Source organism: Sceloporus undulatus, chromosome 3, assembly GCF_019175285.1.
Source record: "Sceloporus undulatus isolate JIND9_A2432 ecotype Alabama chromosome 3, SceUnd_v1.1, whole genome shotgun sequence".
NCBI classification, from domain to species: domain Eukaryota; kingdom Metazoa; phylum Chordata; class Lepidosauria; order Squamata; family Phrynosomatidae; genus Sceloporus; species Sceloporus undulatus.
This window is the reverse complement of record NC_056524.1, coordinates 272607667-272630406: the sequence shown is the minus strand read 5'-3', so window position 1 is coordinate 272630406 and position 22740 is coordinate 272607667. Positions and strand designations below refer to the sequence as shown.

Below are 22740 nucleotides of genomic sequence, written 5' to 3'. Positions count from 1 at the left end.
AAGAAATTGGCAGCATGAGCTTTCACAGACTTTAGTCTACTTCCACAGACGCATTTTAATATAATAATAATAATAATAATAATAATAATAATAATAATGTAAAGCGATCTTGAAGCACCTGGCTTCCACTCGACCAAATGCACCTGAGGAAGTAGACCGAAGTCTAGGAAAGCTCATGCTGCCAATTTCTTTCTTTCAGTGAGTCTCAAAATTGGCAGCCTGAGCTTTCCATAGAGTTTGGTCTCCTTCCTCAGATGCATTTGGTGCAGTGGAAGCCAGGGACAGACACATATATGCCACTGGTATGTGAGGATGTCAATTCAAAATGCAAATCCATTGGGTATGGAGATGAAGTTGGAGGTCTAGTGGGGGGGGGGGTTTTTTTTGGGGCGTTGGGGACACAGGGGGGGGGGGGGCATCTGTCCCAAGGAGGGCTTGGCTCTCCCCCTCCCTCCCTCCCCCCCATGTATCCCATGGGGCCCTCCTCCCCTCCCCTCCTTTTCCCTTTCGGTCCTGAATGGATGCTGCGTCTGAGAGCCAGCGGAGGATGAGGTCAGTCTGCTTTGCGCTGGACTCTTGGCAGCAGAGAAAGCCCTCCATCCCTCTTCCCTTTCTTTTCCTTCCCCACATCCCTTTGGGGAGGATCGGGCTGGGGGCTGCACAAAGGGGCTGAGAGTCTGAGACCCCCCCCGCTCCCTGGAGTCCCCCTTCCCTTTCTCCCCCCTCCATCCCTAACCAAACCTCTGGACCACTTTATGCCCAGGATCCAGCCAGGAAAGGGGAAGGATCGGGCCCCTGCCCCCCATCTGACCTTCTGCCCCCCGGATCGGGGCCTTCCTGGGATCCACTTTGGGGTAAGGAGAAGCTGGGGGTCTTTTTCTACCCTCCAAAGATCCAGATTGCAAAGAAGAAGAAAGGATGCTCGCTTGCAGCCAAGAGATCGCCTCCTTTCTTGCCAGCTTTGCTTGATTTCTTTCCATCGCTTGCGCTTCTTTTGGGCTTCTTTGTGCGAGTTTGGCGCCCGATCCAGAGGGACCCGGGAGGAAAGAGGCGCAAAGGCTGCCTCCACACTGGAGAGGTAGCCCGGTTTGACATCGTTTTAACTCTTTCTGGCTCAAGACTATGGAATTCCTTCCTTCCTTCCTTCCTCTTCCTTCTTCCTCTTTCCTTCCCTCCCTTCCATAGCTTTGAGCCAGAAAGAGTTAAAGCGTGCGGGACCAAACCGGGTTACCTCTCGAGTGTGGATGCAGCCAGTGTGGCTATTTCTCCAGTTTGCATGCCGCTCTGGAATCCCATCACAAGCTCCCAGTTCCCAGAATTCCATAGCCTCATAGAATTATAGAATCATATGAGCCAGAAAGAGTTCAAGCGATGCCAAACCGGGTTATGGCTTCAGTGTGGATGCAGCCCAAGTGAGAAGGGGAAGGGAAAAGAAAAAGGGGGGAAGAAGAGAGGGCTCTCAACTCTTTTTTCTTTTCTTTTCTCGAGGTTCCTTCCTTCCAGTGTGACCAGGCGTCCTCCTTTCCCGGACATGCCCTCCCTTCCAGCCTTCTGTCCAGAAGGGAATTCTCCCCCCACCAAAAAAAAATGTCCTCCATTTTGAGAAGGGCTAAAAACCAAAAAGCATAGGTTTCTATTTCTATGTGTGTTTTTGGAGATTTTATTGGTCACCTCCAAATTTTTTTCCTTGAAGGTCCTACATTTTCTGGTGCCTGGTCCTCCTTTGTGGTTAGGAGGACATCAGGTCCCCCCTGAAACCAGCCTTGCTTTCCCTCCCGAGGGGTGGCTGTACTACAACTCCCATCCCCAGCCGCAGGGGGGTTTAGTCCAAAATTTCCAGAGAGCGCTGGGAATGGGGGAAGGAGAATCCCACCTTGAGCCTCATTCTGGGAGGAAGGCGGGATATAAATCCTTGAAATGAAAAAGAATAAATAAGATGGTTGTTGTTGCCGTGTGCCTTCAAGCCAGAGACCCTAAAGCGAACCTAAAATCTTCTTGGCAAGTTTCTTCAGAGAGACTTTGTTGCCCTTGCCATCCTCTGAGGCTGAGAGAGTGTGACTTGCCTAAGGTCATCCTGAGGGTTTGCATGGCTGGGATTCGAACCCTGGTCTCCATGCCCCTGCAGAGTCAATTGGGTAGCAACGAGGAGAGATTGCAAAGAGCAATGGAGAGGATCTGGAGCAAAAGGTACCTGCAACAATACCTTTTCTCCTCTTTCCTTCTTGAACAGATGTTGAGCATCTTATTTCCCATCTTCCACTGTTTCCATGCAGCTGAGGATGGGAGTTGTAGTATTTGTGCCTTCAAGTCATAGGCTGATTTTGGGCTACCCCAAGAACTTCATAGGGTTAGGCAAGGAATAGAGCCAGTGTGGCACCGGGGCTGGAGTGCTGGACTATGACTCTGGAGAACAGGTTTCGAATCCCAACTCAGTCACGGAAACCCATGGACAAGTCACACTCTCTCGGCCTCAGGGGAAGACAATGGCAAACCTCCTCTGAACAAAACTTGCCAGGAAAACCCCAGGATAGGTTTGCCTTTAGGGTCACCATAAGTCGGAAAGGACTTGAAGGCCCACAACAACAGCAGGCAAGAAGTGGTTTGGCCAGTTTCCTCCTCTGAAATAGCCTCCAGCATGTGGTTTTTGTTATAGGTCTCCATAGAAGACTTATAGGCTGATCTATAGGCTGATCCTGCATAGCTTCCAAGATCAGATGAGATCCAGTGCTTTTAGGCCCATATGAAAATCGGCTCTTGCAAAACATGTTGGAACATACATCTTAGCAAATTTCAAACAGAATTATAATATAACTGAATGTTTCAAGCTCTCGGTGGTTCATCTTCAAGAGAGATAGATATCTCCCATGTCACTGGGATCACAAATCTGCTCCGAGCTTTAGTCCAATCCTCCAAGGTGATGAACCTCTGTGTGTGTGCTTATGCCTCCCTTCGAGTCAATGTCGACTTATGGCAACCCTATGAATTTATTATTATTAAATTATTATTAAACTTTATTTCTAAAGCGCTGTAATTATACACAGTGCTGTACAAAGTCAGTAAAATTAAGGAATACTGTATATAAAAGCCTGCCCGAGGCGTACACTCTAAAAGTACTAGGGTTTTCATAGGGTTTTCTTACACAAGGAATACTCAGAGGTGGTTTGGCCAGTTCCTTTCTCTGAAATTGGTATTCACTGGTGGTCTCCCAGCCAAGTAATAACCAGGGTTGACCCTGCTTGGCTTCCAAGATCAGACAGGTTCTGGTGCTTTTGGTGTATTTAGGCTCATACCATATGGGACTTTGGCCCTTGCAAAACTGTGTTGGAACATACATCTAAGCAATTTTTAAACAGAGTTACGGTATAACTGAGTGTTTCAAAGTCTCTGTGGCTTATCTCTGTAGAGTTGGATGTCTCTCATGTCATAGGAATTTATCCCATGAATATCCTGTAAAAATGATTTCACACGATGTTGCACAAAACCCACCATTAAAGTGGTCACAAAGAAGCATTAATGTGCATCTTTTTACTTTCGGAATTTCAGCGACAATGCATTTCTGATATCATTATTTGTGCAATTGCCTGTGACAATTATTAGCGCAACTGCTCACCATTTCTGCTTCATTTGTGGGATGCTTTAAATGCGCTTTAATCTCTCATTAATGCCAAAATTAGCCCCAGAGTGATAAACTCTATTGTCTGGGAAGACGGGAGGGAGGAGGGGGCAAAAAGAACCTCAGTAGTCTTGGTCATCCGAATTAGAGTAGACCCATGAGTTCAGTGGGATTTACACAAGGGTTTACTCCCCACTCAGCAATGGGCTCTACCCCAGTTTGGACTCAAGAGGGTCTGATGTTGTTGTTGTGTGCCTTCAGGTCATTCTGGCAACCCGTAAGGCAAACCTATCCTTGGCAAGATTTGTCATGGCCTTCCCTTGAGGCTGAGAGAGTGTGACTTGCCCAAGTGGGTTTCATGACTGAGCTTGGAATCGAACCCTGAATTCCAGAGCTGTAGTCCACGATGCCACTCTGGCTCTCAAGAGGATGCTAGAGGCCAAAAGAAATCCAGAGTAGCCTTCTTTCACCCCATTTATTTAAAGATTGAGGGGTACAGGGCAGATCTTGACTGTTCCCCTTCAGTCGCCTTTGCAAAATAATGTAAGAGTCACTTTGGAAAAGAAAAAAACAACAAAGGCTTGTAGGGATTTTAAAAGCCAGAAATGTCTGAGATCAAAAATATAAAGAATAAGCTTAGCTTGGCTCCCTGCTAGAAAAAGACCACCTACACCCCCAATTTTAAACTTCTAGGGTGCGGGGAACCCCAGGATGGCAGGGCAGGGAAGGCCAGAGTAACCAAACCTGCTCCCTCCATCTACTTCTCACCTCTCCAAATTTTAATCCTAATCAAGCCAGGGTTTCATCCAGGTCCAAAGGCAACATCCTATATTCAGTTCCTTCTTTCTCCTCCTTGAAATTTTTTTTGGTGCTGCAATTATTTTTCAAGCTAGCAAGGACTTGAACCATGCAAAGGTGGGGGGCTACACACATAACCCACCCACTACCCCCCTTGGGACCCACGTTCACATCTGAATTAGTGTTTTTAACTGATTTATCTCCCCCCCCCCCCAACAAAAACGGACTCTTGAAAATGAATGGAGGGACTTCAGTTTCGAGAAACGTTCTGCAAAGAGATGGGGAGGGGGGTGGATTGAAGAGTTGAGAGGGGTAAGAGATTATGATGATGATGATGATGATGATGATGATGATGATGATGATGATGATGATGAAATAATAATAATAATAATAATAATAATAACAACTTTATTTTTATACCGCCCTTCCGAAGAACAGGGCGGTTTACAGCATATTAAAACAATAAAACACATCATACACATCAAAACATTATAAACAACAAGATTAAACAATACACAAACAGAATAAATGCCCCGTTAGCCTGTCCTCTTTGCCACAAAAGAGGAAGGGAGGCCCACTGGACTCTAATCGGGGAATGCATCCTGAAATAGAAAGGTTTTAAGATCCTTTCTAAATTGGGCCAGGGAGGTGGCCGAGCGGAGCTCTGTGGGCAGCGTGTTCCAAAGGGCCGGGGCGGCGATGGAAAATGTCTTCCTCGTAGTGGAGGTCAACCTAGCCCCTGGCACCCTAAGTAGTTGCTGCTCAGATGTTCTGAGGGTGCGGGGCGGATTATATGGGGAGAGGCAGTCCTTCAGGTATCCTGGGGCCAAGCCATTTAGGGCTTTATAGGTCATTACCAACACCTTATATTGTGCCTGGAAGCGAATAGGCAGCCAATGCAGATCTTTGAGCACCGGTGTAATATGGCTGGCCCTGGAAGTACCAGTGACCAGCCTGGCTGCCATATTCTGAACCATTTGTAGCTTCCAGGTTTGGTATAAGGGTTGCCCCATGTAGAGTGCGTTGCAGAAATCCAATCTCGAGGTTACCAGAGCGTGTACTACCATTTCAAGGTCCCTCTGGTCCAGGTATGGGCGCAGCTGGCGAATAAGCCGAAGCTGATAACAGGTGTTCTTGACCGTCACATTCACCTGAGCAGTCAGGTGAAGCGACGAGTCAAGAAGCACCCCCAGACTGCGCACAGAGTCCTTCACAGGAAGTGTGACCCCGTTCAGGACAGGTGGAACTACCACCATTCCTGGACCAGGGGAACCTATCACAAGTACCTCTGTTTTCTCTGGATTCAATTTGAGTCGGTTTTCCCTCATCCAGCCCATTACTGACTCCAGACAGGCCACGAGAGGAGAGACGCCATCCCCAGTCACTGCATCAGTCAGAGACATAGAGAAAATGATTTGGGTGTCATCAGCGTACTGATAACCCCGCGCCCCATGTCTCCGGATGATCTCTCCCAGCGGTTTCATGTAAATGTTAAATAGCATGGGAGACAGAATGGCTCCTTGAGGGACCCCAGTTTTAAGGGCCCTCTCATCGGAGCACACATCTCCCAGCTGCACCATCTGGGACCTCCCAGAGAGGTAGGACCGGAACCACTGAAGTACAGTGCCCCCGATTCCCACCTCTGCCAGGCGACCCAGAAGGATACCATGGTCGATGGTATCGAAAGCCGCTGAGATGTCCAAGAGCACCAGCAGGGACACGCTTCCCCTGTCAATGCCCAGACGGAGATCATCGACCAAGGCAACCATGGCCGTCTCAACCCCGTAACCCGCCCGGAAGCCAGTTTGAAATGGGTCCAGATAATCCGTTTCATCCAAGACCGCCTGAAGCTGGATTGCAACCGCCCTCTCGATCACCTTCCCCAAAAATGGCAGCAGCGAAACTGACCGATAATTATTATGAACCAGGGGGTCGAGGGAGGGCTTCTTTAGTAGTGGTTTTACAATGGCCAATTTTAATGCAGATGGAAATTGCCCTTCCCTCAAAGATGTATTAATAATCCGGCGTAACAATGAAGTTACCGCCGGTCCCCCTTGGGCCGCTAGCCATGAGGGACAGGGATCGAGAGAGCAAGTTGTCTTCCGAACACTTCCGAGGATCTTGTCCACATCATCGGTACTTACCAACTCAAACCGATCCAGTTTAATAGAGTCCGCGGAGGCTCTGGACGCCTCTACCCTAGGTTCTGCTTGAATGTCAGCGTTAAGATGATATGATGATGATGATTTCCACCCTTTCCCCAGTTTAGGGCTCAAGGCAGCTTGCAAAGTTTAAAACTGACACAGGCAAAGAAATTCTCACCGTAGAGAAATTCGAAATATAATTAAATTAGCAACAGAGTTGAAGAGGATTGCAAAATTTAAAACCGAAGCAGGCAAAGAAATTGTCATCATAGAGAAATTTGAAATGTAATTAAATTAGCAACAGAGTTAAAAGGATTGAAAAGAAAACAGCAAAGGGAATGGAGGATAACCCCTTATGCTGAGTCAACCCATTGCAGCCCAGATGGGCTCAGGTGCAGTGGCACTCCCAGCAACATGGGACATCTGGTCACTGGGTTCCTTCCAGCCCAGTATTGTTGGCGCTGACTGGCAGCAAAGCCAAACAAGGAGGGGATCTGGAGGAGCATAATTTGGAAGGGGGTCTAGTAATTTGGGGGAGAAAGAAGGACTCAGGCACATCTCCCTTGTATATAGCTGTATATCCCCTGAAAGTAAGAGGGCTTGCAGTCAGCAAGAAGGGACCTTTGATGGAGTAGGAGGCAGGGAGGTTTGACAGGCAAGGTCAAAAGGTGGAAGAGGTTAAGACAAGCTTTGGCCCCCAGATGACGATGATGATGATGATGATGATGATGATGATAGGTGATGGTCATGATGATGGTCATGATGATTTCCACCCTTTTCCCAGTCTAGGGCTCAAGGCAGCTTGCAAAGTTTAAAACAGATGCCGGCAAAGAAATTGTCATCCTAGAGAAATTTGAAATACAATTAAATTAGCAACAGAATGAAAAGGATTGAAAAGCATGGCCATTTGAAAGAAGACAACAAAGGGAATGTAGGATAGCCACATATATGGAGTCAAACTGTTGTAGCACAAATGGGCTCAGCTGGCTTTATTCCATGTATATAAAATATTTGGATCTTAAGAGGACTGGTAGCATTAATCCCACAGAACCTTCCAGCCACTTCTTAAAATTACTTATACAATAAATAAGCCAAGTTTAGGGACCATCTTAATCTGAAGCAGCAAATTCTACCTTTCTTAGCCTGCTTGCAAATTTAGCATTTAGCTCTCCATCCCATGATAGGTAAAAATTCCCTAGGACCTATTCTTATGAGCCACAAACCTATGTCTGTAGTGTGTCTTCAAGCCTCCCTATGGTGACCCCATGGATTCCATAGGGTTTTCTTAGGCAAGGAAGACTCAGAGGTGGTTTTGACAGTTCCTTCCTCTGAAATACAGCCTCCTTCAGCATCTAGTATTACTTGGCAATCTCCTCTCCAAGTATTAACAAGGGCTGGCCCAGCTTAGCATCCAAGATCAGACAAAATCTGGTGCCTTTAAGGTCTTGAGGATGATATAAAAGAATGCTTTGCCATCCCATGGAGTCGTGTCCACTTTCCTCTGCACCAATTAATTGCACTCTCTTTCTTTTGCAGAGCCTTGCCTCCTCCAGGAATTTTAAACAGGGGAGACCTCTGTCGGGAGATAGAGCAGATGCACGTCCCCATCATTCAAGAGAGCCTCTGGGTTTCAGCCAAGGATTCTGAGTGCGAACCATGCCTACCTGATCATCACCTACCTTGGGCACCCCATGCTGGACAAAGCATCTATGGTGCCATGGCCATTCAGTGACCCTCTTCCCCCTTTCCCCTCTTGTCTAACTGCCCCAGAAACCCTGTAGCCACCAGCATGGAGAAGACATATTCACTGACCGCTCATTATGATGAGTTCCAGGAGGTAAAATATGTGAGCAAGTACGGCAGCAGTGGTACTTTGCCCAATGGGTTTAACCTGCAGCTGGGCACCACTGGGACTAAGAAAAAACACTCTGGGTTGCCCCGCTGGAGCCGCCGAGAGATCTGCCTTCTCTCTGGACTAGTTTTTGCAGCCGGCCTCTGTGTCATCCTGGGCTGCATCTTGGTACTGAAATACCTGGCCCTGGAGCAGGACGCTTACTGCTTGGAGGGCTGCCAAGAACGGAAGGCCTTCACCAAAGCCTCCCGCTTCATTGCCACCAACATTGACCCCACCATTGACCCCTGCAAGGACTTCTACTCCTTTGCTTGTGGTGGCTGGCTCCGGCGGCACGCCATCCCTGAGGACAAGCTCATTTATGGCATCATTGCTGCTATTGGGGAGCAGAACGAGGAGAAGCTCCAGCGCTTGCTCTTGCAACCTGTCCGGAGGCTCTACCTGGCCTCGGCTGAACGCAAGGTCAAGGAGTTCTTCCGTTCCTGTCTTGATATAGCTGAAATTGACCGCCAGGGAGCCCAGCCCATGCTGGAGGTCATAGAGGACTGTGGTGGATGGGATATCTCTGCCACCGGGAGGCACGGGCGTTGGGATTTCAATGAGCTGCTCTACAAGACTCAAGGGGTCTACAGCACGGCTGTCTTCTTCTCGCTCACTGTCAACCTGGATGACAAGAACTCCTCCCGCTATGTGATCCGGGTAAGTTAGAGGATCATTGGGGATGCACGATCTCCAGGGAGAAGGTAGCCTTTTGGCGTGAATAAGAGCCAGCATGGTGTAGTGGTCTGAGTGTTGGGCTATGATGACTCTGGAGATCAGGGTTTCCACTCAGCCATGGAAACCCACTGGGTGGCCTTGGGTGAGTCACACACTCTCAGCCCCTGTGATAAGGTCGCTTTAGGATCACTACAAGTTGAAGGCAACAACAAGAAAAGAGACAACAAATTTAAGCTAGCTAAATGGTAACAAAGAAGATTAACAGAGGAAACTACTGTAGAACAGGCTCATCTCACTCTGTGTTGACTTCCATCATAGAATCATAGTGTCATAGAGTTGGAAGAGACCACAAGGGCCATCCAGTCTATGCAGGAACTCAAACTCAAAATGGTCTCCACCAGGGATGCCCAGAATGTGGCCCAAGAGCTGCATGTGGCTCCTGATGCTTTTCTGTGTCCCTGCACCTCTCAAGATCCCTGGCCTGCCTCTTTTCTGCCCTCCATCCAATCTCTCTTGCAAACCTCCAAAAGAGGCAGCTCACTTTTATAGAGGTTGCTGTGATCCTCCTGTGCTGTTTAACAGGGGAAAAATGCCTTTTGTTCAAAACCAGATGTAGATTTCTGGCCACTGCTAAGGTGAAAGTATTTTTGGCAATCTGTGTGGTCCCTGGAGGGTCCTGGTGCCAGACATTTGGCCACCAGACTGACTGCTGTTGTCCACTCTGGTCAACATCAATGCTTCCAAACCCACTACACGCCAGAAGAATTGTACCTTTGCCCCTATCATCTCTAGCCAGAGATGATAGCAGTTGTAGTCCAACTCCTCTGGAAGATTTGGGCTGACAAGAGGCCAGCAATGTGATATTGGCGACAATTTCTATGTCACAGAATCACAGCATCATAGAGTTGGAAGAGACCTCTAGGGCCATTCAGTCCAACCCTCTGCTATGCAGGAACTCACAATCAAGCCATCCCCGACAGATGGCCATCCAGCCTCTGTTTTAGAACAGCCCCCAAAGAAGGAGACTCCACCATCCTCCAAGGGAGTGTCTTCTGCTGTCGAACATCTTTTACTGTCAGAAAATTCTTCCTAATATTGAGGTGGAATCTCTTTTCCTGTAGTTTGCTCCCATTGCTCCTTTTTTTAGTCTCTGGATGCCAGTGGGGGCGATGAATCCATTTTTAAAGAAACTAACCAAGGGGCTGAACCTATTTTCAGGATAGGGTTCTGTTCTTTGGGTACCCTTACTAAACTTCCAATTAACACCCAGAATGGATTCGCTGACATCAGAGATACTAGGCCCCACTGCCTGGAAGTTTTCACACGCAAAGCATGTACAGCCGGGCCACCATTTTCCAGCCAGCCCTCCACATCCATGGATTCTTTATTAATGGATTCAACAATTCATGGCTTTAAAATATTCCAAAAATATAAAAATTGCAAAAAGCAAACCTTGATTTTGCCATTTTATATAACAAATGTCATTTTACGAGTGTGATGGATGTCAACCCACGTGAGCATCCATGGATTTTGGTATCCATGTGAGTGTCCTGGAACCAAATCCCAGCAGATAGCAAGAGCCCACTGTAGTAGTAGTAGTAATAATAATAATAATAATATCCCATTGTATATAATAGGACTTGAGCATCCATGATGGATTCTGGTATCCACCAGGGTTCCAGAACCAAATCCCAGCAGATCCCACGGGACCACTGTAATGTTCCCTGAACTACAGTCCGTCCGCTCACACAAATGGATTGCCAGCCTATGAAGAAGTAGAAATGACTAAAGCTATTGACATCCATGGCTTTGTCGACCCCTACTGGCTGAATCTGAATCGATTCTGCTACAGTAATTCTGCCTCCAGACAGTTATTGTTCACCCTTCAACCTCCCCCTCCACTACTCTCCCTGTGTGAGCGCATATGTGTGCATGCATATATTCCAAAAGCACCTCTCTTTTTTCTTTGGCATGGCAGTACTTTTGGTAATTCCTCTCTGTTCCTTCATCTGTTCTAGCATCAGATATTTTCAAAGGAAGCTCATCAAATTGCACGCTTTCTTTAAAAACTAGGTACATAATTCAAACATTGTTACATGCACTTATAGCCATATCATACCTAATTTTCTGACAGTTAACAAAAGGAAACCTTCCTTTTCAAACTGTTCAATATGCCATGCCTACGTCTCTCTCAGTCATACATATTCAGCAAGGCTGAAGACAGACAATGGTTTTTAAAAGAGCCAAAAAAAGCTTTGTGCAAAGTGACACTTTCCATGGCAGACACACGGAAAACTTCTTAAGGGGGGGGGACCATTTATTTATTTCAAGTTTATGCTGTTTGATCACTGATGCTTTACTTGCAGCTGATAAGATCTCGTGAGGCTTTCTAGATTGGCATTTGGGACGTCCGGAGGACGTCCCATTTTAAAAAAGGGGCGTCTCTTATAGACGCCCCTGGGCCTAGTACGGACTCCGTCCGTACAAGATGGCGCCGGCCCTTCTACATGGCCGGCGCCATCTTTGCGTATCGGACGCTGAGCATCCGTACACGTCGCGTCCCTTCTGACGTAGCGAGTGCGCCCCTGGTGCCTCGCTACGTCGCAAACGCGATGGAAAAAGAAGCTCCATTTTGGAGCTTCTTTTTCGGTCCGCGTGGGAGTCGGGCCGTCTGAAGGCTTCGGCTCCCCCGCGGACCCACCGGCGGCGGCGGCAGACCGCCACAAAGCGGCGGTATGTACCCCGCCCTTGTATCATTCACCCACCACTTTAGTAATGAAGGCTGCATCTGCACTGCAGAAATAATCCAGTTTGACATCACTTTAACTGCCATAACTCAATGCTGTTTGATCCTGAGATCTGCAGTTTGTGTGGCACCAGAGCTCTCTGACAGAGAAGGCTAAATATCACACAAAATTGCAAATCCCAGAATTCCCTAGCATTGAGCCATGGCAGTTAAAGTGGTGTTAAACCAGAGTGTTTCTGCAGTGTGGATGCAGCCCAAATGAGATCTTACTAACAACGCATGAATTTGATTTCAGATTACACTCCTGCACAATCCTTGATCTTAAAACAGGCTTCTCTAACACTTGTGCACTTTGGATATGTTGGACCACAGCTTCCACCATCCCCAAGGGCCCTATTGGCTGGGGATGATGGGAGTTGTGCTTTGACACAGGTGGAGGATTCCAGGTTTGCAGAGCATTGCTCCCTCCATTATGAATCACTGAAGAGCGACCACCTTATAGTGCTCATAACGCCTGCATTCTCCTCCCAGGGTTGATACATCCAGTTGTCATACCTGAGAATATAGCAATCTACCTAACAGTGAACCATACCAGTGCTCCATGCAGGCCAGGATTGTCAGCTCTGCTTGGCAGCCTTGGTCCTTCAGCATTTCAGGCAGGATTCTTTTCTTTGTTCTACCTCAGAAATACTGGGGATAAAACCTGGGACCTTCTGCATGCAAATCGTGTCTTTTAGCACTGAGCTATGAAACTGACACACAGTCAACATTTATTCCTCATCAGTGAATGAGGCATGGCTCTTTTGCATAGAAAGGAACATCTACATAGCCATCTGTGATGATTTTACACTCTTTTAATGCTCTGTGCATATGCGTTATGGTTGGCCGCATATACGCAGTGAAAAACCCAGATATGTGCTCCAACAGATGCAACAATCTACTAGTAGCCTAAAAGTGCATTTGAACTGGTTCGGTAAAAACATGTTCAGACAACCCACTCGTCTTGAAGCCCAAGACCCATTAAGACCCTGAGAGAGCATACGTCTCTGCCATTGGACTTACCCCATGCTTCAAAGGCAGAAGCTGTTCCTTCCTCCCTGTTTCCTACATATGTGTGAAACAGCATCTGTAGGGTGGTTCCTGGTGTGGGTCCTTTTGCTTCCTCCAGCCACTGATACAATGCAGGAATGCATGCATGTGGGTGCATTCTGGTACTCTGAGTCCCTATGGAAGAAGCATCAGTTTCTGCCTCCAGCATAAAGATGCTCCTTTCTCAGGTGCTCAGGTAAAGCTGTGGGCATATTCCCATGACCAGTCATTGTCTAGGGCACAGAGCTGCACCCAAACATGCTTCTATTGCACATTGCTACTACAGTATTGTGGAAAGAGGCACAACATGCCACCTCCTGTAATTCGCTCCAGAATACATACACTGGCATAACCCAAGGTTAATTCAGCAGAGGTCACCAGCAAAATGTTGGCTGGGATCCTGTTGCGGATTTAGGCACATAGTAGTTCCCTTACATATATGGCTTATAGAGACCCTATTATGGGGCTTTCTTGGCAAGGTTCATTCAGATGGGTTTGCCTTTGCCTTCCTCTAAGGTTGATGTATCTCAAAACAAAGAATGGGATCTTTCAGAGGGAGTTCCACCTTAGCAGTGGCCAGAGCAGGTTAAACATTTAGTTACTGGATACCAGAGTCAGCAAACCACAGGTCCTCTATCTTGGCTGGATTCAGACCCTCATCTGTCTCATTGCTTTTGGTCTGTCTGGCTTAGTATTGTATAACTGGCAGCAATCCAGCAAGGCCTGTCTCTTCATTTCAGCTGGGGACTGAAGCATAGTGTTGTGTTCTTACACAATTGGATGCAAGGTTCTACAGTTCTCTTTGTTCTAGGTAAGAGAATAATCATGACATGTCAGTATGAATATAGTAATTCTGAATACAAAATCAGAGGGTGACATTTATTTTATATCACTCAGGTTACAAAGATGTGAAGGTGTGTATGACAGACTAGGGGATCTGGGGGGGAAATCAGTAAGGAGCTTCACATTATTCCTGAAGCTTTGTTAGCACTGGTGGCCTACCTGGTATATTTGACACCCAAGGCGGATCAGTTTTTAATACCCAGCTCTCCTCTCTTCAACAGACTTTTCTGAGTTGAGTGGAGTTGCTGAACAGGCAGCAAAGAAAAATGACTCACTTTCCCATCTGGCCAGCATTGATTGCAGACCTGGAATCACAGAATGCTAAAATCCTAGAGTTGGAAAGGACCACAAGGGCCATCCAGTCCACCTCCCTTCTGCCATGCAGAAATTCACAATCAAAGCATCCCCAGCAGATGGCCATCCAGCCTCTGCTTAAAGACCTCCAAAGAAGGAGACTCCACTACACTCCGAGGAAGGAGTGTGTTCCACTGTCAAACAGCTCTTACTGTCAGGAAGTTCCCCCTAATGTTTAGCTGGAATCTCTTTTCCTGAAGCTTGCATCCATTGCTCTGGGTCCTGTTCTCTGGAGCAGCAGAAAACAAGCTTGCTCTCTCCTCAATATCATATCCCTTCAAATATTTAAACAAGGCTATCATACCACCTCTTAACCATCTCTTCTCAAGGCTAAACATACCCTAAGTCTTTCCTCCTAAGGCATGGTTTCTAGACCCTGGAATGCAGCTCCTTCTTAGCAGCAGCTGCTGGTGGGCATGGGCTGCTATTGCCACTAGGCAACCTTTTTCCTGCTTGGCCAGCAGACCCAGCAGACCTCATCAGCTGCAGCCTGTGGACAGCAGAGGCACCCTAACTGGCCAGAGAGGTCTTGAGATGGATAGAGTGACCACCCCACTGGGTCTTCATTCCCCTCTGAGATGTCACCCAGTAGGGTCCGCACCCCTTGCACCCCTTAATGATGCCCCATTTATTAATAAAATGTAGACGGCTGTAAAAAATGGGGCAATCTAATTAAACCAGAGGTTAGGAAAGTTACTTTTTTTGGACAACAATACCCATTGGCCATGTTGGCTAAGGAATTCTGGGTGATGTAGTCTAACCAAAGCTCTAAATTACACTTTTGAAAAGCCACGGAAATGGTTAAGGACAAAACAGTAAAGATCTGCCAGTTCCAATCAGTATTACAGGATCTCGTCCATGATAATATGTTGTGTTACATGAAGGGAATGCTTCTCCCATCCTAGAAAACTCTTCACAGCAAAAAATCTAGAGGCACTCTAAGGAAGTCTATAATAGTGCTGTTGTCAGATAATCCCATTTTGAAAAAAGGGGCAGCGCTCCAGTTGAGAAATCTGAGTTTTAAGTCTGTGATTAATTAATTAATCACAATTGTTGAGTAGGTCGATGTTTTCCAACCCTAATTAGTAACATTGACTTGCTGACACAATGGGACTTCCAGGCAGAGCCAAGCAAAGTAGTCCATTGACAGAGGAATTTGGAACGTACAAAACCACCGCTGGGTTAGCAGTAATTTAGAAAGGTGTTTTGTTTTGTTTTTAAGTACAGTTCCTGAACTAGCCGCTGAGGGACTCTGGGCAGTGGCATCACAAGGGGGTGCAGGGGGTGCGGACCACACCAGATGCCACCCTAAAGGGGAGTGACCCCACTGCTCCTCAAACATCTGCTTTTGGGCAGAAACAGGTTGTGGCATTCACCTTGTCTTACAAAAATGCTGAAGAGATGGGGCGAATGTGACAAGGCTCAGTGGAAGGAGAAAGGAGAGGCCCTGTTTGGTTTTTTTAAATCAATTTTTTAAATTAGCTTTTTGTGGGGTTTCCAGGCTCTGTGGTCATGTTCTGGATTAATATGGAAATTGCTTCCTCTCAACCAAGGGTCACACAGTATACATGCCCCACTCTCTTCCATGCCAGCATTCTCTGAAGATGCCAGCCACAGATGCTGGCGAAACGTCAGGAATAAACTCTTCCAGAACACGGCCATATAGCCCAAAAAACCCACAAAAAATATAGATGCTGGCCATGAAGGCCTTCAACTTCACATTAATTTTTTCTAATTTTTTTAAAATCATATTTTATCAAATTTTCACTTTCAGCACATGAAACTACATATATGTAAATACATTTAGACTTTGTGTATGGTATTGTAATTTAAAAGTATAATTTTAATTGTGCCATTTGTTTATGTCCCACCTATTACCATTAGATTCAGTGATACATGGGAATTTATCATTTAGGGGTACCATTAGCACAAAACAAAATTATGAAGGATTCTATTACAGTGTATATGGTGTTTCCTAGGAGGAGATCAAAGGGTGTGTGTGTAGTGTGTGTGTAACACCATGAGTTACTGCACCGGGTGCACCAACTCTAGTGATGCCACTGACTCTGGGAGGTATGGTTTAAAAAAGTAACTTCTCTGAGCTCTGGAAACATCTAATCTAATCCTACCTACTTTAGCGATGCCTTTAACTTGTCCCCCACCTCCCATAGCTATATCCCTGGAGTCAGAAACAACCTCTTCTAGAAATGGAGTTCATGTTTAGATATTGCAAATACTGTACTGTAATCCACCAGCCCAGCTAAGAAAGATCAATACCTTGGGAAAGACCAAGAACAATGCCAGGGGAAGGAAATACTGCCCACGCTCCTCTGCACTGACCACATGTAAATCCATCTCTTTCCTCTATGCTCTCCCAATAAAATGCATTTATTTCCCAAATGCAAAGCTTGGAGTGTGCAATATATGTGCTCCAGCATCGTATCTGTTTAATATGCTCTTTACTCTATTACCCCAGTAATTGGCAGCATGGTGTCAGGAAGCCAATGCAGTTCTAGGCTGCATAAATAGAAGTAGTCTCTTGATCAAGGGAAGTAATAGGGCTAGAATACTGTGTCCAGTTCTGGGCCCAATTCAAAAAGGATTATAACAAGCTGGAGCCAGAGGAGGTCAACCAAAATGGTGAAGAGTTTGGAAACCATAAAGCCCTGTGAGGAGAGACCTAGGGAGCTGGGTATGTTTAGTCTGGAGAAGAGAAGGTAAAGACATTATATGATTGCCCTGTTTAAATATTTGAAGGGATGTCATATTGAGGAGGGAGGGAGCTTGTTTTCTGCTGCTCCAGAGAATAGGACCTGGAGTGATGGATTCTAATGACAGGAAAAGAGGTTCCATCTCAACATTAGGAAGAACTTCCTGACAGTAAGAGCTGTTCAACAATGGATTATGCTACTGCCTTGGAGACTGATGGAGTTTCCTTCTTTGCGGTCCTTTAAACAGAGGCTGGATGGCCATCTGTCACAGGGAGTGCTTTGATTGTATATTCTTGCATGGCAGAATGGGGTTGGACTGGATGGCCCTTGTGGTGTCTTCCAGTTCTACGATTCCATGATTTGTGATGTTGGTTTTTGCAGGGTGGTGGTTATGAAATTTGCTGCATGGGGGGTGGTCATGTGGCAGGGAAGCCGTGGCTTTGGCTGTCGGTTTCCCTGGCTCCTTATCTCAACTTGAATTAGGGAGGGAAATGAGAAGGCTGATGGGCTTTGCTTCCGAAAATTGCCTTCTTGGGCTGAATGGGATGCCAGCATTTCAGGCTGGGCCTTTCTTTGCATGGCAACGATGAGTGAGCAGGCATTGGTGGAGGCGCTGCTTTTATACCCAAATTAATAGGACTTAGATGGGAGGGAAACTTCGCCAGACAGTTTCCCTCCTTGTAATTGCAGTGTTTAGCAAATGCAGCGTGCCAGGCAATTTTCCAGGCTATCAGTAGACTTGTGCACAAAGAGAAAGAAAGAGGAGGGAAGAGGAGAAGGAGGGATGGGTTTCTCTGTGCATGAACACCAAGGAACACAAACACATCAAGAACCCTGCAGGACCAGAACCCAGATCTCTACCCACTCAGGGTGACCAGATGTCCTCCTTTTCCAGAACCTGTCCTACATTTCAACTTTCTGTACCAGGAAGAATTCCAAAATGTCCTCCATTTTGAGCATGACTAAGAAGCCCATTGAGCAGCTTCGTTTGCTCTTCCTCTTTGAGACATGCGTCTGCTTGGCAGCCTCTTCTCACTGCAAATAGGGGGCAGAGTGGATTCTTCTAAAGATCTTTTTTCCTAGGAGCAGCAGCAGACAAGACTCGCACCCAGAGCTCAGGGCACATTTCTTTCTTGTAAGGAAAAAGGACAGCAAATGTGTTAGGACATGGGCTGTTTGAGAACACAACACAAATGTTGAAAGGGGGGTTTCCCCTTAATTTCAGCACAATGGGCAAACGAATAATTTAAATATGGATTCAGTCAAGGATTTGTTGCTATTAAAGTACAGTTTTAAGCATTTGTGTGGCTCAGAGCTCTGTAAGTATACTGCAAGCCAACAAAGCATTTTAAGAAACCCATTGAGTGACCTTAGGCAAGTCACACTCTCTCAGCCTCAGAAGATGGTAATGGCAAACCCCCTCTGAAGAAACCTGCCAAGAAAATGATAGGTTTGCGTTAGGGTCATCATACATTTTAAACACCATCTTCTTTTTAGTTAGCACTGTGCTGTTTTTGCCATTTGCTGCACACACACAACCCTCTGCCATAATTTATGGCTAGGTTTATAAGGGGATCAACAGACCAATTATGACTTCTGACAGCAACATCATGAACTGAATTGAGTTTGGCTCAGTCCCAAAGATTGGGACTACATTCAGCAGACATGCATGCGCAGTGGACACAGTTGCATGTGGGGTGCACTATCCCATTGCACATGGATGTTTACTGCATTGTGCATGATTGCACATTGGGCATGGACCTGTCCCGGCACCTTTGGCTGCATATTTCATTGCAAAATATTACAGCTCACTCACATTGTATAACTGTGGTATAACTCTGTGAGTATAAAGTTTGTACTCCATTTCCTTGGCGTAAGATCTCAGACTCTACCTCCTTCTTGGTGTGGAGAGACTGGATGCGTTTAAAGGATGTCAGAGTCACTGGCTCAAAGAAGAATGTGATAGGAGCATGAACTGGGCACATTCCTAGGAAAACATATATGTTTGGCGAGGCAACGTCCTTTGACAGAAAGGCACCCAAAAGATTTTCGCTTGGATTGCATGCTTTCATATGTGAGAGAACAGGCTGGGGGACAGACATCCCACATGGCCATAAATCCAAAGATTTATGGGGCTAGCAAGTGGGGTTGTTCTTTCCCTTCTGCTCAGTGTCCCCTTGTGCGCCTGTCAATGTGTTATACAGCTCTGTTCCACTCAACCAAGAGGAACCAAAATTGGTTTTACGCGAGAGCGGGATTTCTCTGGGATTTATTACCCATCTTGGGATTTTTAAAAATGTTCCTTAAATCACAGCACTTACAATAAAACCTCTGGAGAAATGCAGCTGGAGGGTGGGTGAATCTGTGTAGGAAAGGCATGTCTGCACACTCAGGGAAGTTAAGAGCTGCTCCTTTAGTTCTGTGGGATGGTATTGGGAATTGTGGGCCCATGGCTGTTCACAGACAGAAAAAGTTTCTTTTTGGGTTAGGACTGAAAAATAGGCCAAAATAACTTTTCCATACTCTGTATCAGGCCTTCCCCCACTGTTTCTTCTCCAGATAGTATTAGTTGGTTGGTTGATACTTAATTTGAATTGTTCCTACCTGTTTCCCAGCAAGGGCCCCAACAACATAATATTTTTAAGTGCATATACAAAAAGGAATTGATGGAACTGTGTAGTTGCATAACATCCATATCCAGTAAGGGGCTACTGTTACAGTACTGTGTAGCAGAGCCAGAAAAGTGTAAATGTATATTGTACATTGAGCACTAATAAAGATTGGTCGTGATGCGCATTGGGCATTCTTGTTGGTGTCCCAATACAAATCTTTGCCATTCGCTAATAGGGTTTCTTAGCATCTCTGCTACTTTGCTAAGTATTTGTAAAGTTACATTAAGTAAAAGGTGATAATAGGATTCTGGTGCACGCAGAATCCTAGAATCCTAGAGTTAGAAGAAACTCCAAGAGCCATCCAATTCAATCCCCTTCTGCCATGCAGGAAGACACAATAAAAGCAACCCTTCAACAGAATGCCATGCAACCTATGTTACAAACCTCCAAAGAAAGAGACTCCACAACACTCCAAGGGAACGTGTCCCACTGTTGAAAAGCTTTTACTGTCAGAATGTTCTTCCTAATGTTGAGGTGGAATCTCTTTTCCTTTTGTGCAGTTGCATCACTAAGGCTGGTGTCTCCCTGTGCCGTAACTCATGGTCTCACATCCACTATTGACCTCTTCCCATATCAGACCATACAGAATCCCTAGTAATGCTACTCATAAATCATAATTCCCGTATATCACTGAATGCAATGGTAATAGTTGTGACATTATACAGTGCGCCCTTGGTTGTGACATTATACAGTGCGCACCGTTCCAGGCCCCCCCCCCCCACGTAAGCCAAATATCGCGTATGCTCGAGCCCCATTCAAGTGAATGGGGCTCATGCATGTGGCAGGGCACGCATGCCACTGGTGTGTGCCTCATTCATTCAAATGGGATGTGCTGCCCCTTGCGCCCCACGTGCTCCCATGTGGCTCTACACAGCTTTGCGCATAAGTTCAAAGCTGCGTATAGTGCGCCCACGCATAACGCGAGCACACGGTACCTATAATTTACAATGTCATACATACAACCTAAATGTATTTACATGTAGATCGTTTTATGAAGTTACTCTGAAAATTTGGTAAGATGTGATGTTACCAGAAAATTTGGTAAAATGTGATGTTACCACTTTGAGTCCCTGTATTAGGAGAAAGACGGGATATAAGAAAATTATTATTATTATTTAATTTTTTTAAAAGAATATCTTTTTTAAACCAGATATTGACCATAGAATTGTGCTGGAGGAGCTACAAAGGCCTAGCGGAGTGTTCCCTTTAAGAATCTCTAGGTCCTTCAGTATGACTTTTGGTTAAAGCTGACCATAGAGTTGCACTGGAGGACCTAGAGATTCCTAGAGTGAACATATTAATAAAATCCATGAATAATCAAATCCGCAAAAAGTCAGAGCTGCAAATGTGAAGGGATGAGTGTACTTTCCTCTTACCTTTTCACTTTACTCATCCTGTCCTTTTGCCACCATTGTGTTGAATTCAGATGAATGCCACAGGCCATTTTGGCCAAAAGGTAGGTGTTTGAGGAGCAGTGGTGTCAACTCCCCCCCCTTTTTTTAGGGTGTCACCTGGTTTGATCCACAGCCTCCGTACCCCCTTAGTGACTCCACTGCAGAAGAGAGTAGGAAAGCGGAAGATTGTATTACAAATGGATAGACTCAATAAAGAAAGCCCTGAATCTGCAAAACCTGAGCAGGGCTGTTGATAACAGGGTGACTTGGAGGTGTCTGATTCATAGGGTCACCATAAATTGGGTCCAGGTTACCTACAGGATTGACACCCGCCATATAATCCACCTAGGGATGCCATATCCTGGGGGCCGCCGGGAAAATCCCACTTTTGGGGGGCCCTCCCGGTCCCAGCCCGGTTTGGCCCCCAGCCATGCATTGGTCCTGGTTCGGGGCCTGCTCCTGCGGCCATTGCCGCTGCCGCTAATGCGGCTGGTCACGGCGCCAACCCACCTCCTCCTGCTCTTCCTGGAGTGGTGGGACCATGGGCAGCACCAACCCATCTCCTCCTCCAGCTCTGCCTTCCTCCTCCTCGGCGGCAGCAGCGTCGCCACAACTGCCGCGCCTCCTGCGCCAGGGCCAGGGCTTTCCTGCCTGCGCGCACAGGGGGCTCTAAAGCAGGAGCTCGTCCCCTGCTTTGGCCAACCAGCCATTGGCCAGCTGGCCAAAGGGGATGGGCTCCTCAGCGTGCGCTGCCCAGGCCTCAGCAGGGGTCAGCGGCAGCGCGCGCGCCTGCCCCACTTCCCTCCATGTGCGCGCGCCTGCCCCACTTCCCTCCGTGCGCGCACCAGCCTGAGGAGGGGGGAGCAGGAGGAGGAGGAGGAGGAGGAGGAGGAAGGAGCTGGAGGAAGGGTGCCTTGAAGGGCAGAATTGGGGCAGAGGAGGAGGAGGAGGAGGAGGAAAGCTGAGTCAGTGGCCATTAGGTCTGCCTTGGTTTTTTGGGGTTTTTAAAATTATTTTTTAAAAATATAAAATACTTATTTTATTTTATTAATTTTTATTATTTCTTGTTTTTATTTTATTAATTTTTATTATTTTTATTATTAAATATATACACCCCTGTCTTTTTTTATTTAAATTTTTCATTATTTTTATTATTAAATATATACACCCCGTCTTGATTTTTGTTTTTTTGTCTAGGAATAATGCCAAAATGTTCTCCATTTTGATCATGCCTTAGAAACATGCATTTAGATTAACATTTTTTAAAAATCATCAATTTTTTTCACGTGTCCTCCATTTTTTATAAAAATGTGTCCTACATTTGAAAATGTTGTCCTACATTTGTCCTACATTAGTCTTGGTTTGGAGGTCCTGGCTTATGGCAACCCTGAACCCACCCCATATGCTCAAGTCCTCTGGTGGACATTTACTCCAGTAAGTCAGGACTAGGTTGGCAACTGTCAGCCAGAGACTTTTCCTTCAGCCGCCGATAGACTGTGGAATGACCTGCCGGAAGAGATTCGACAGCTGAATATGCTGTCCGAATTTAAAAGAGTATAAAAGACCAGTCTCTTCTGGCAGGCTTACCTAGATGATGCTTAAACTGTGAATTTTAAATGATGAATTTTAGATGTGGATTGTTTTAATGTGTATGTGTGTGTTATTTGTCTGTTGAAGCTGTTGCGTGTTTTAATTGATATGTTTTAACTGATGCTGTTCATTGTGGAATTGTTGTTCCCCACCTCGATCCATAGAGAAAGGTGGGCAAGAAATAAATATATTATTATAAATTGAAGTGAATTTGAAA

The 22740-nt window shown here is 46.1% G+C and overlaps 1 protein-coding gene across 1 annotated transcript in view; it reads left to right on the top strand.

Annotated features, from left to right (window-relative positions):
- The first annotated feature begins 589 nt into the window (after window positions 1-589).
- The window catches only part of ECEL1 (endothelin converting enzyme like 1), an 84622-nt gene continuing 62471 nt past the window's right edge, over window positions 590-22740 (top strand). Inside the window, 2 exon segments of the mRNA XM_042456308.1 lie at window positions 590-854; window positions 8092-9106. Coding sequence (XP_042312242.1) covers window positions 8345-9106 — 762 coding nt within the window. The 5' untranslated portion in view covers window positions 590-854; window positions 8092-8344.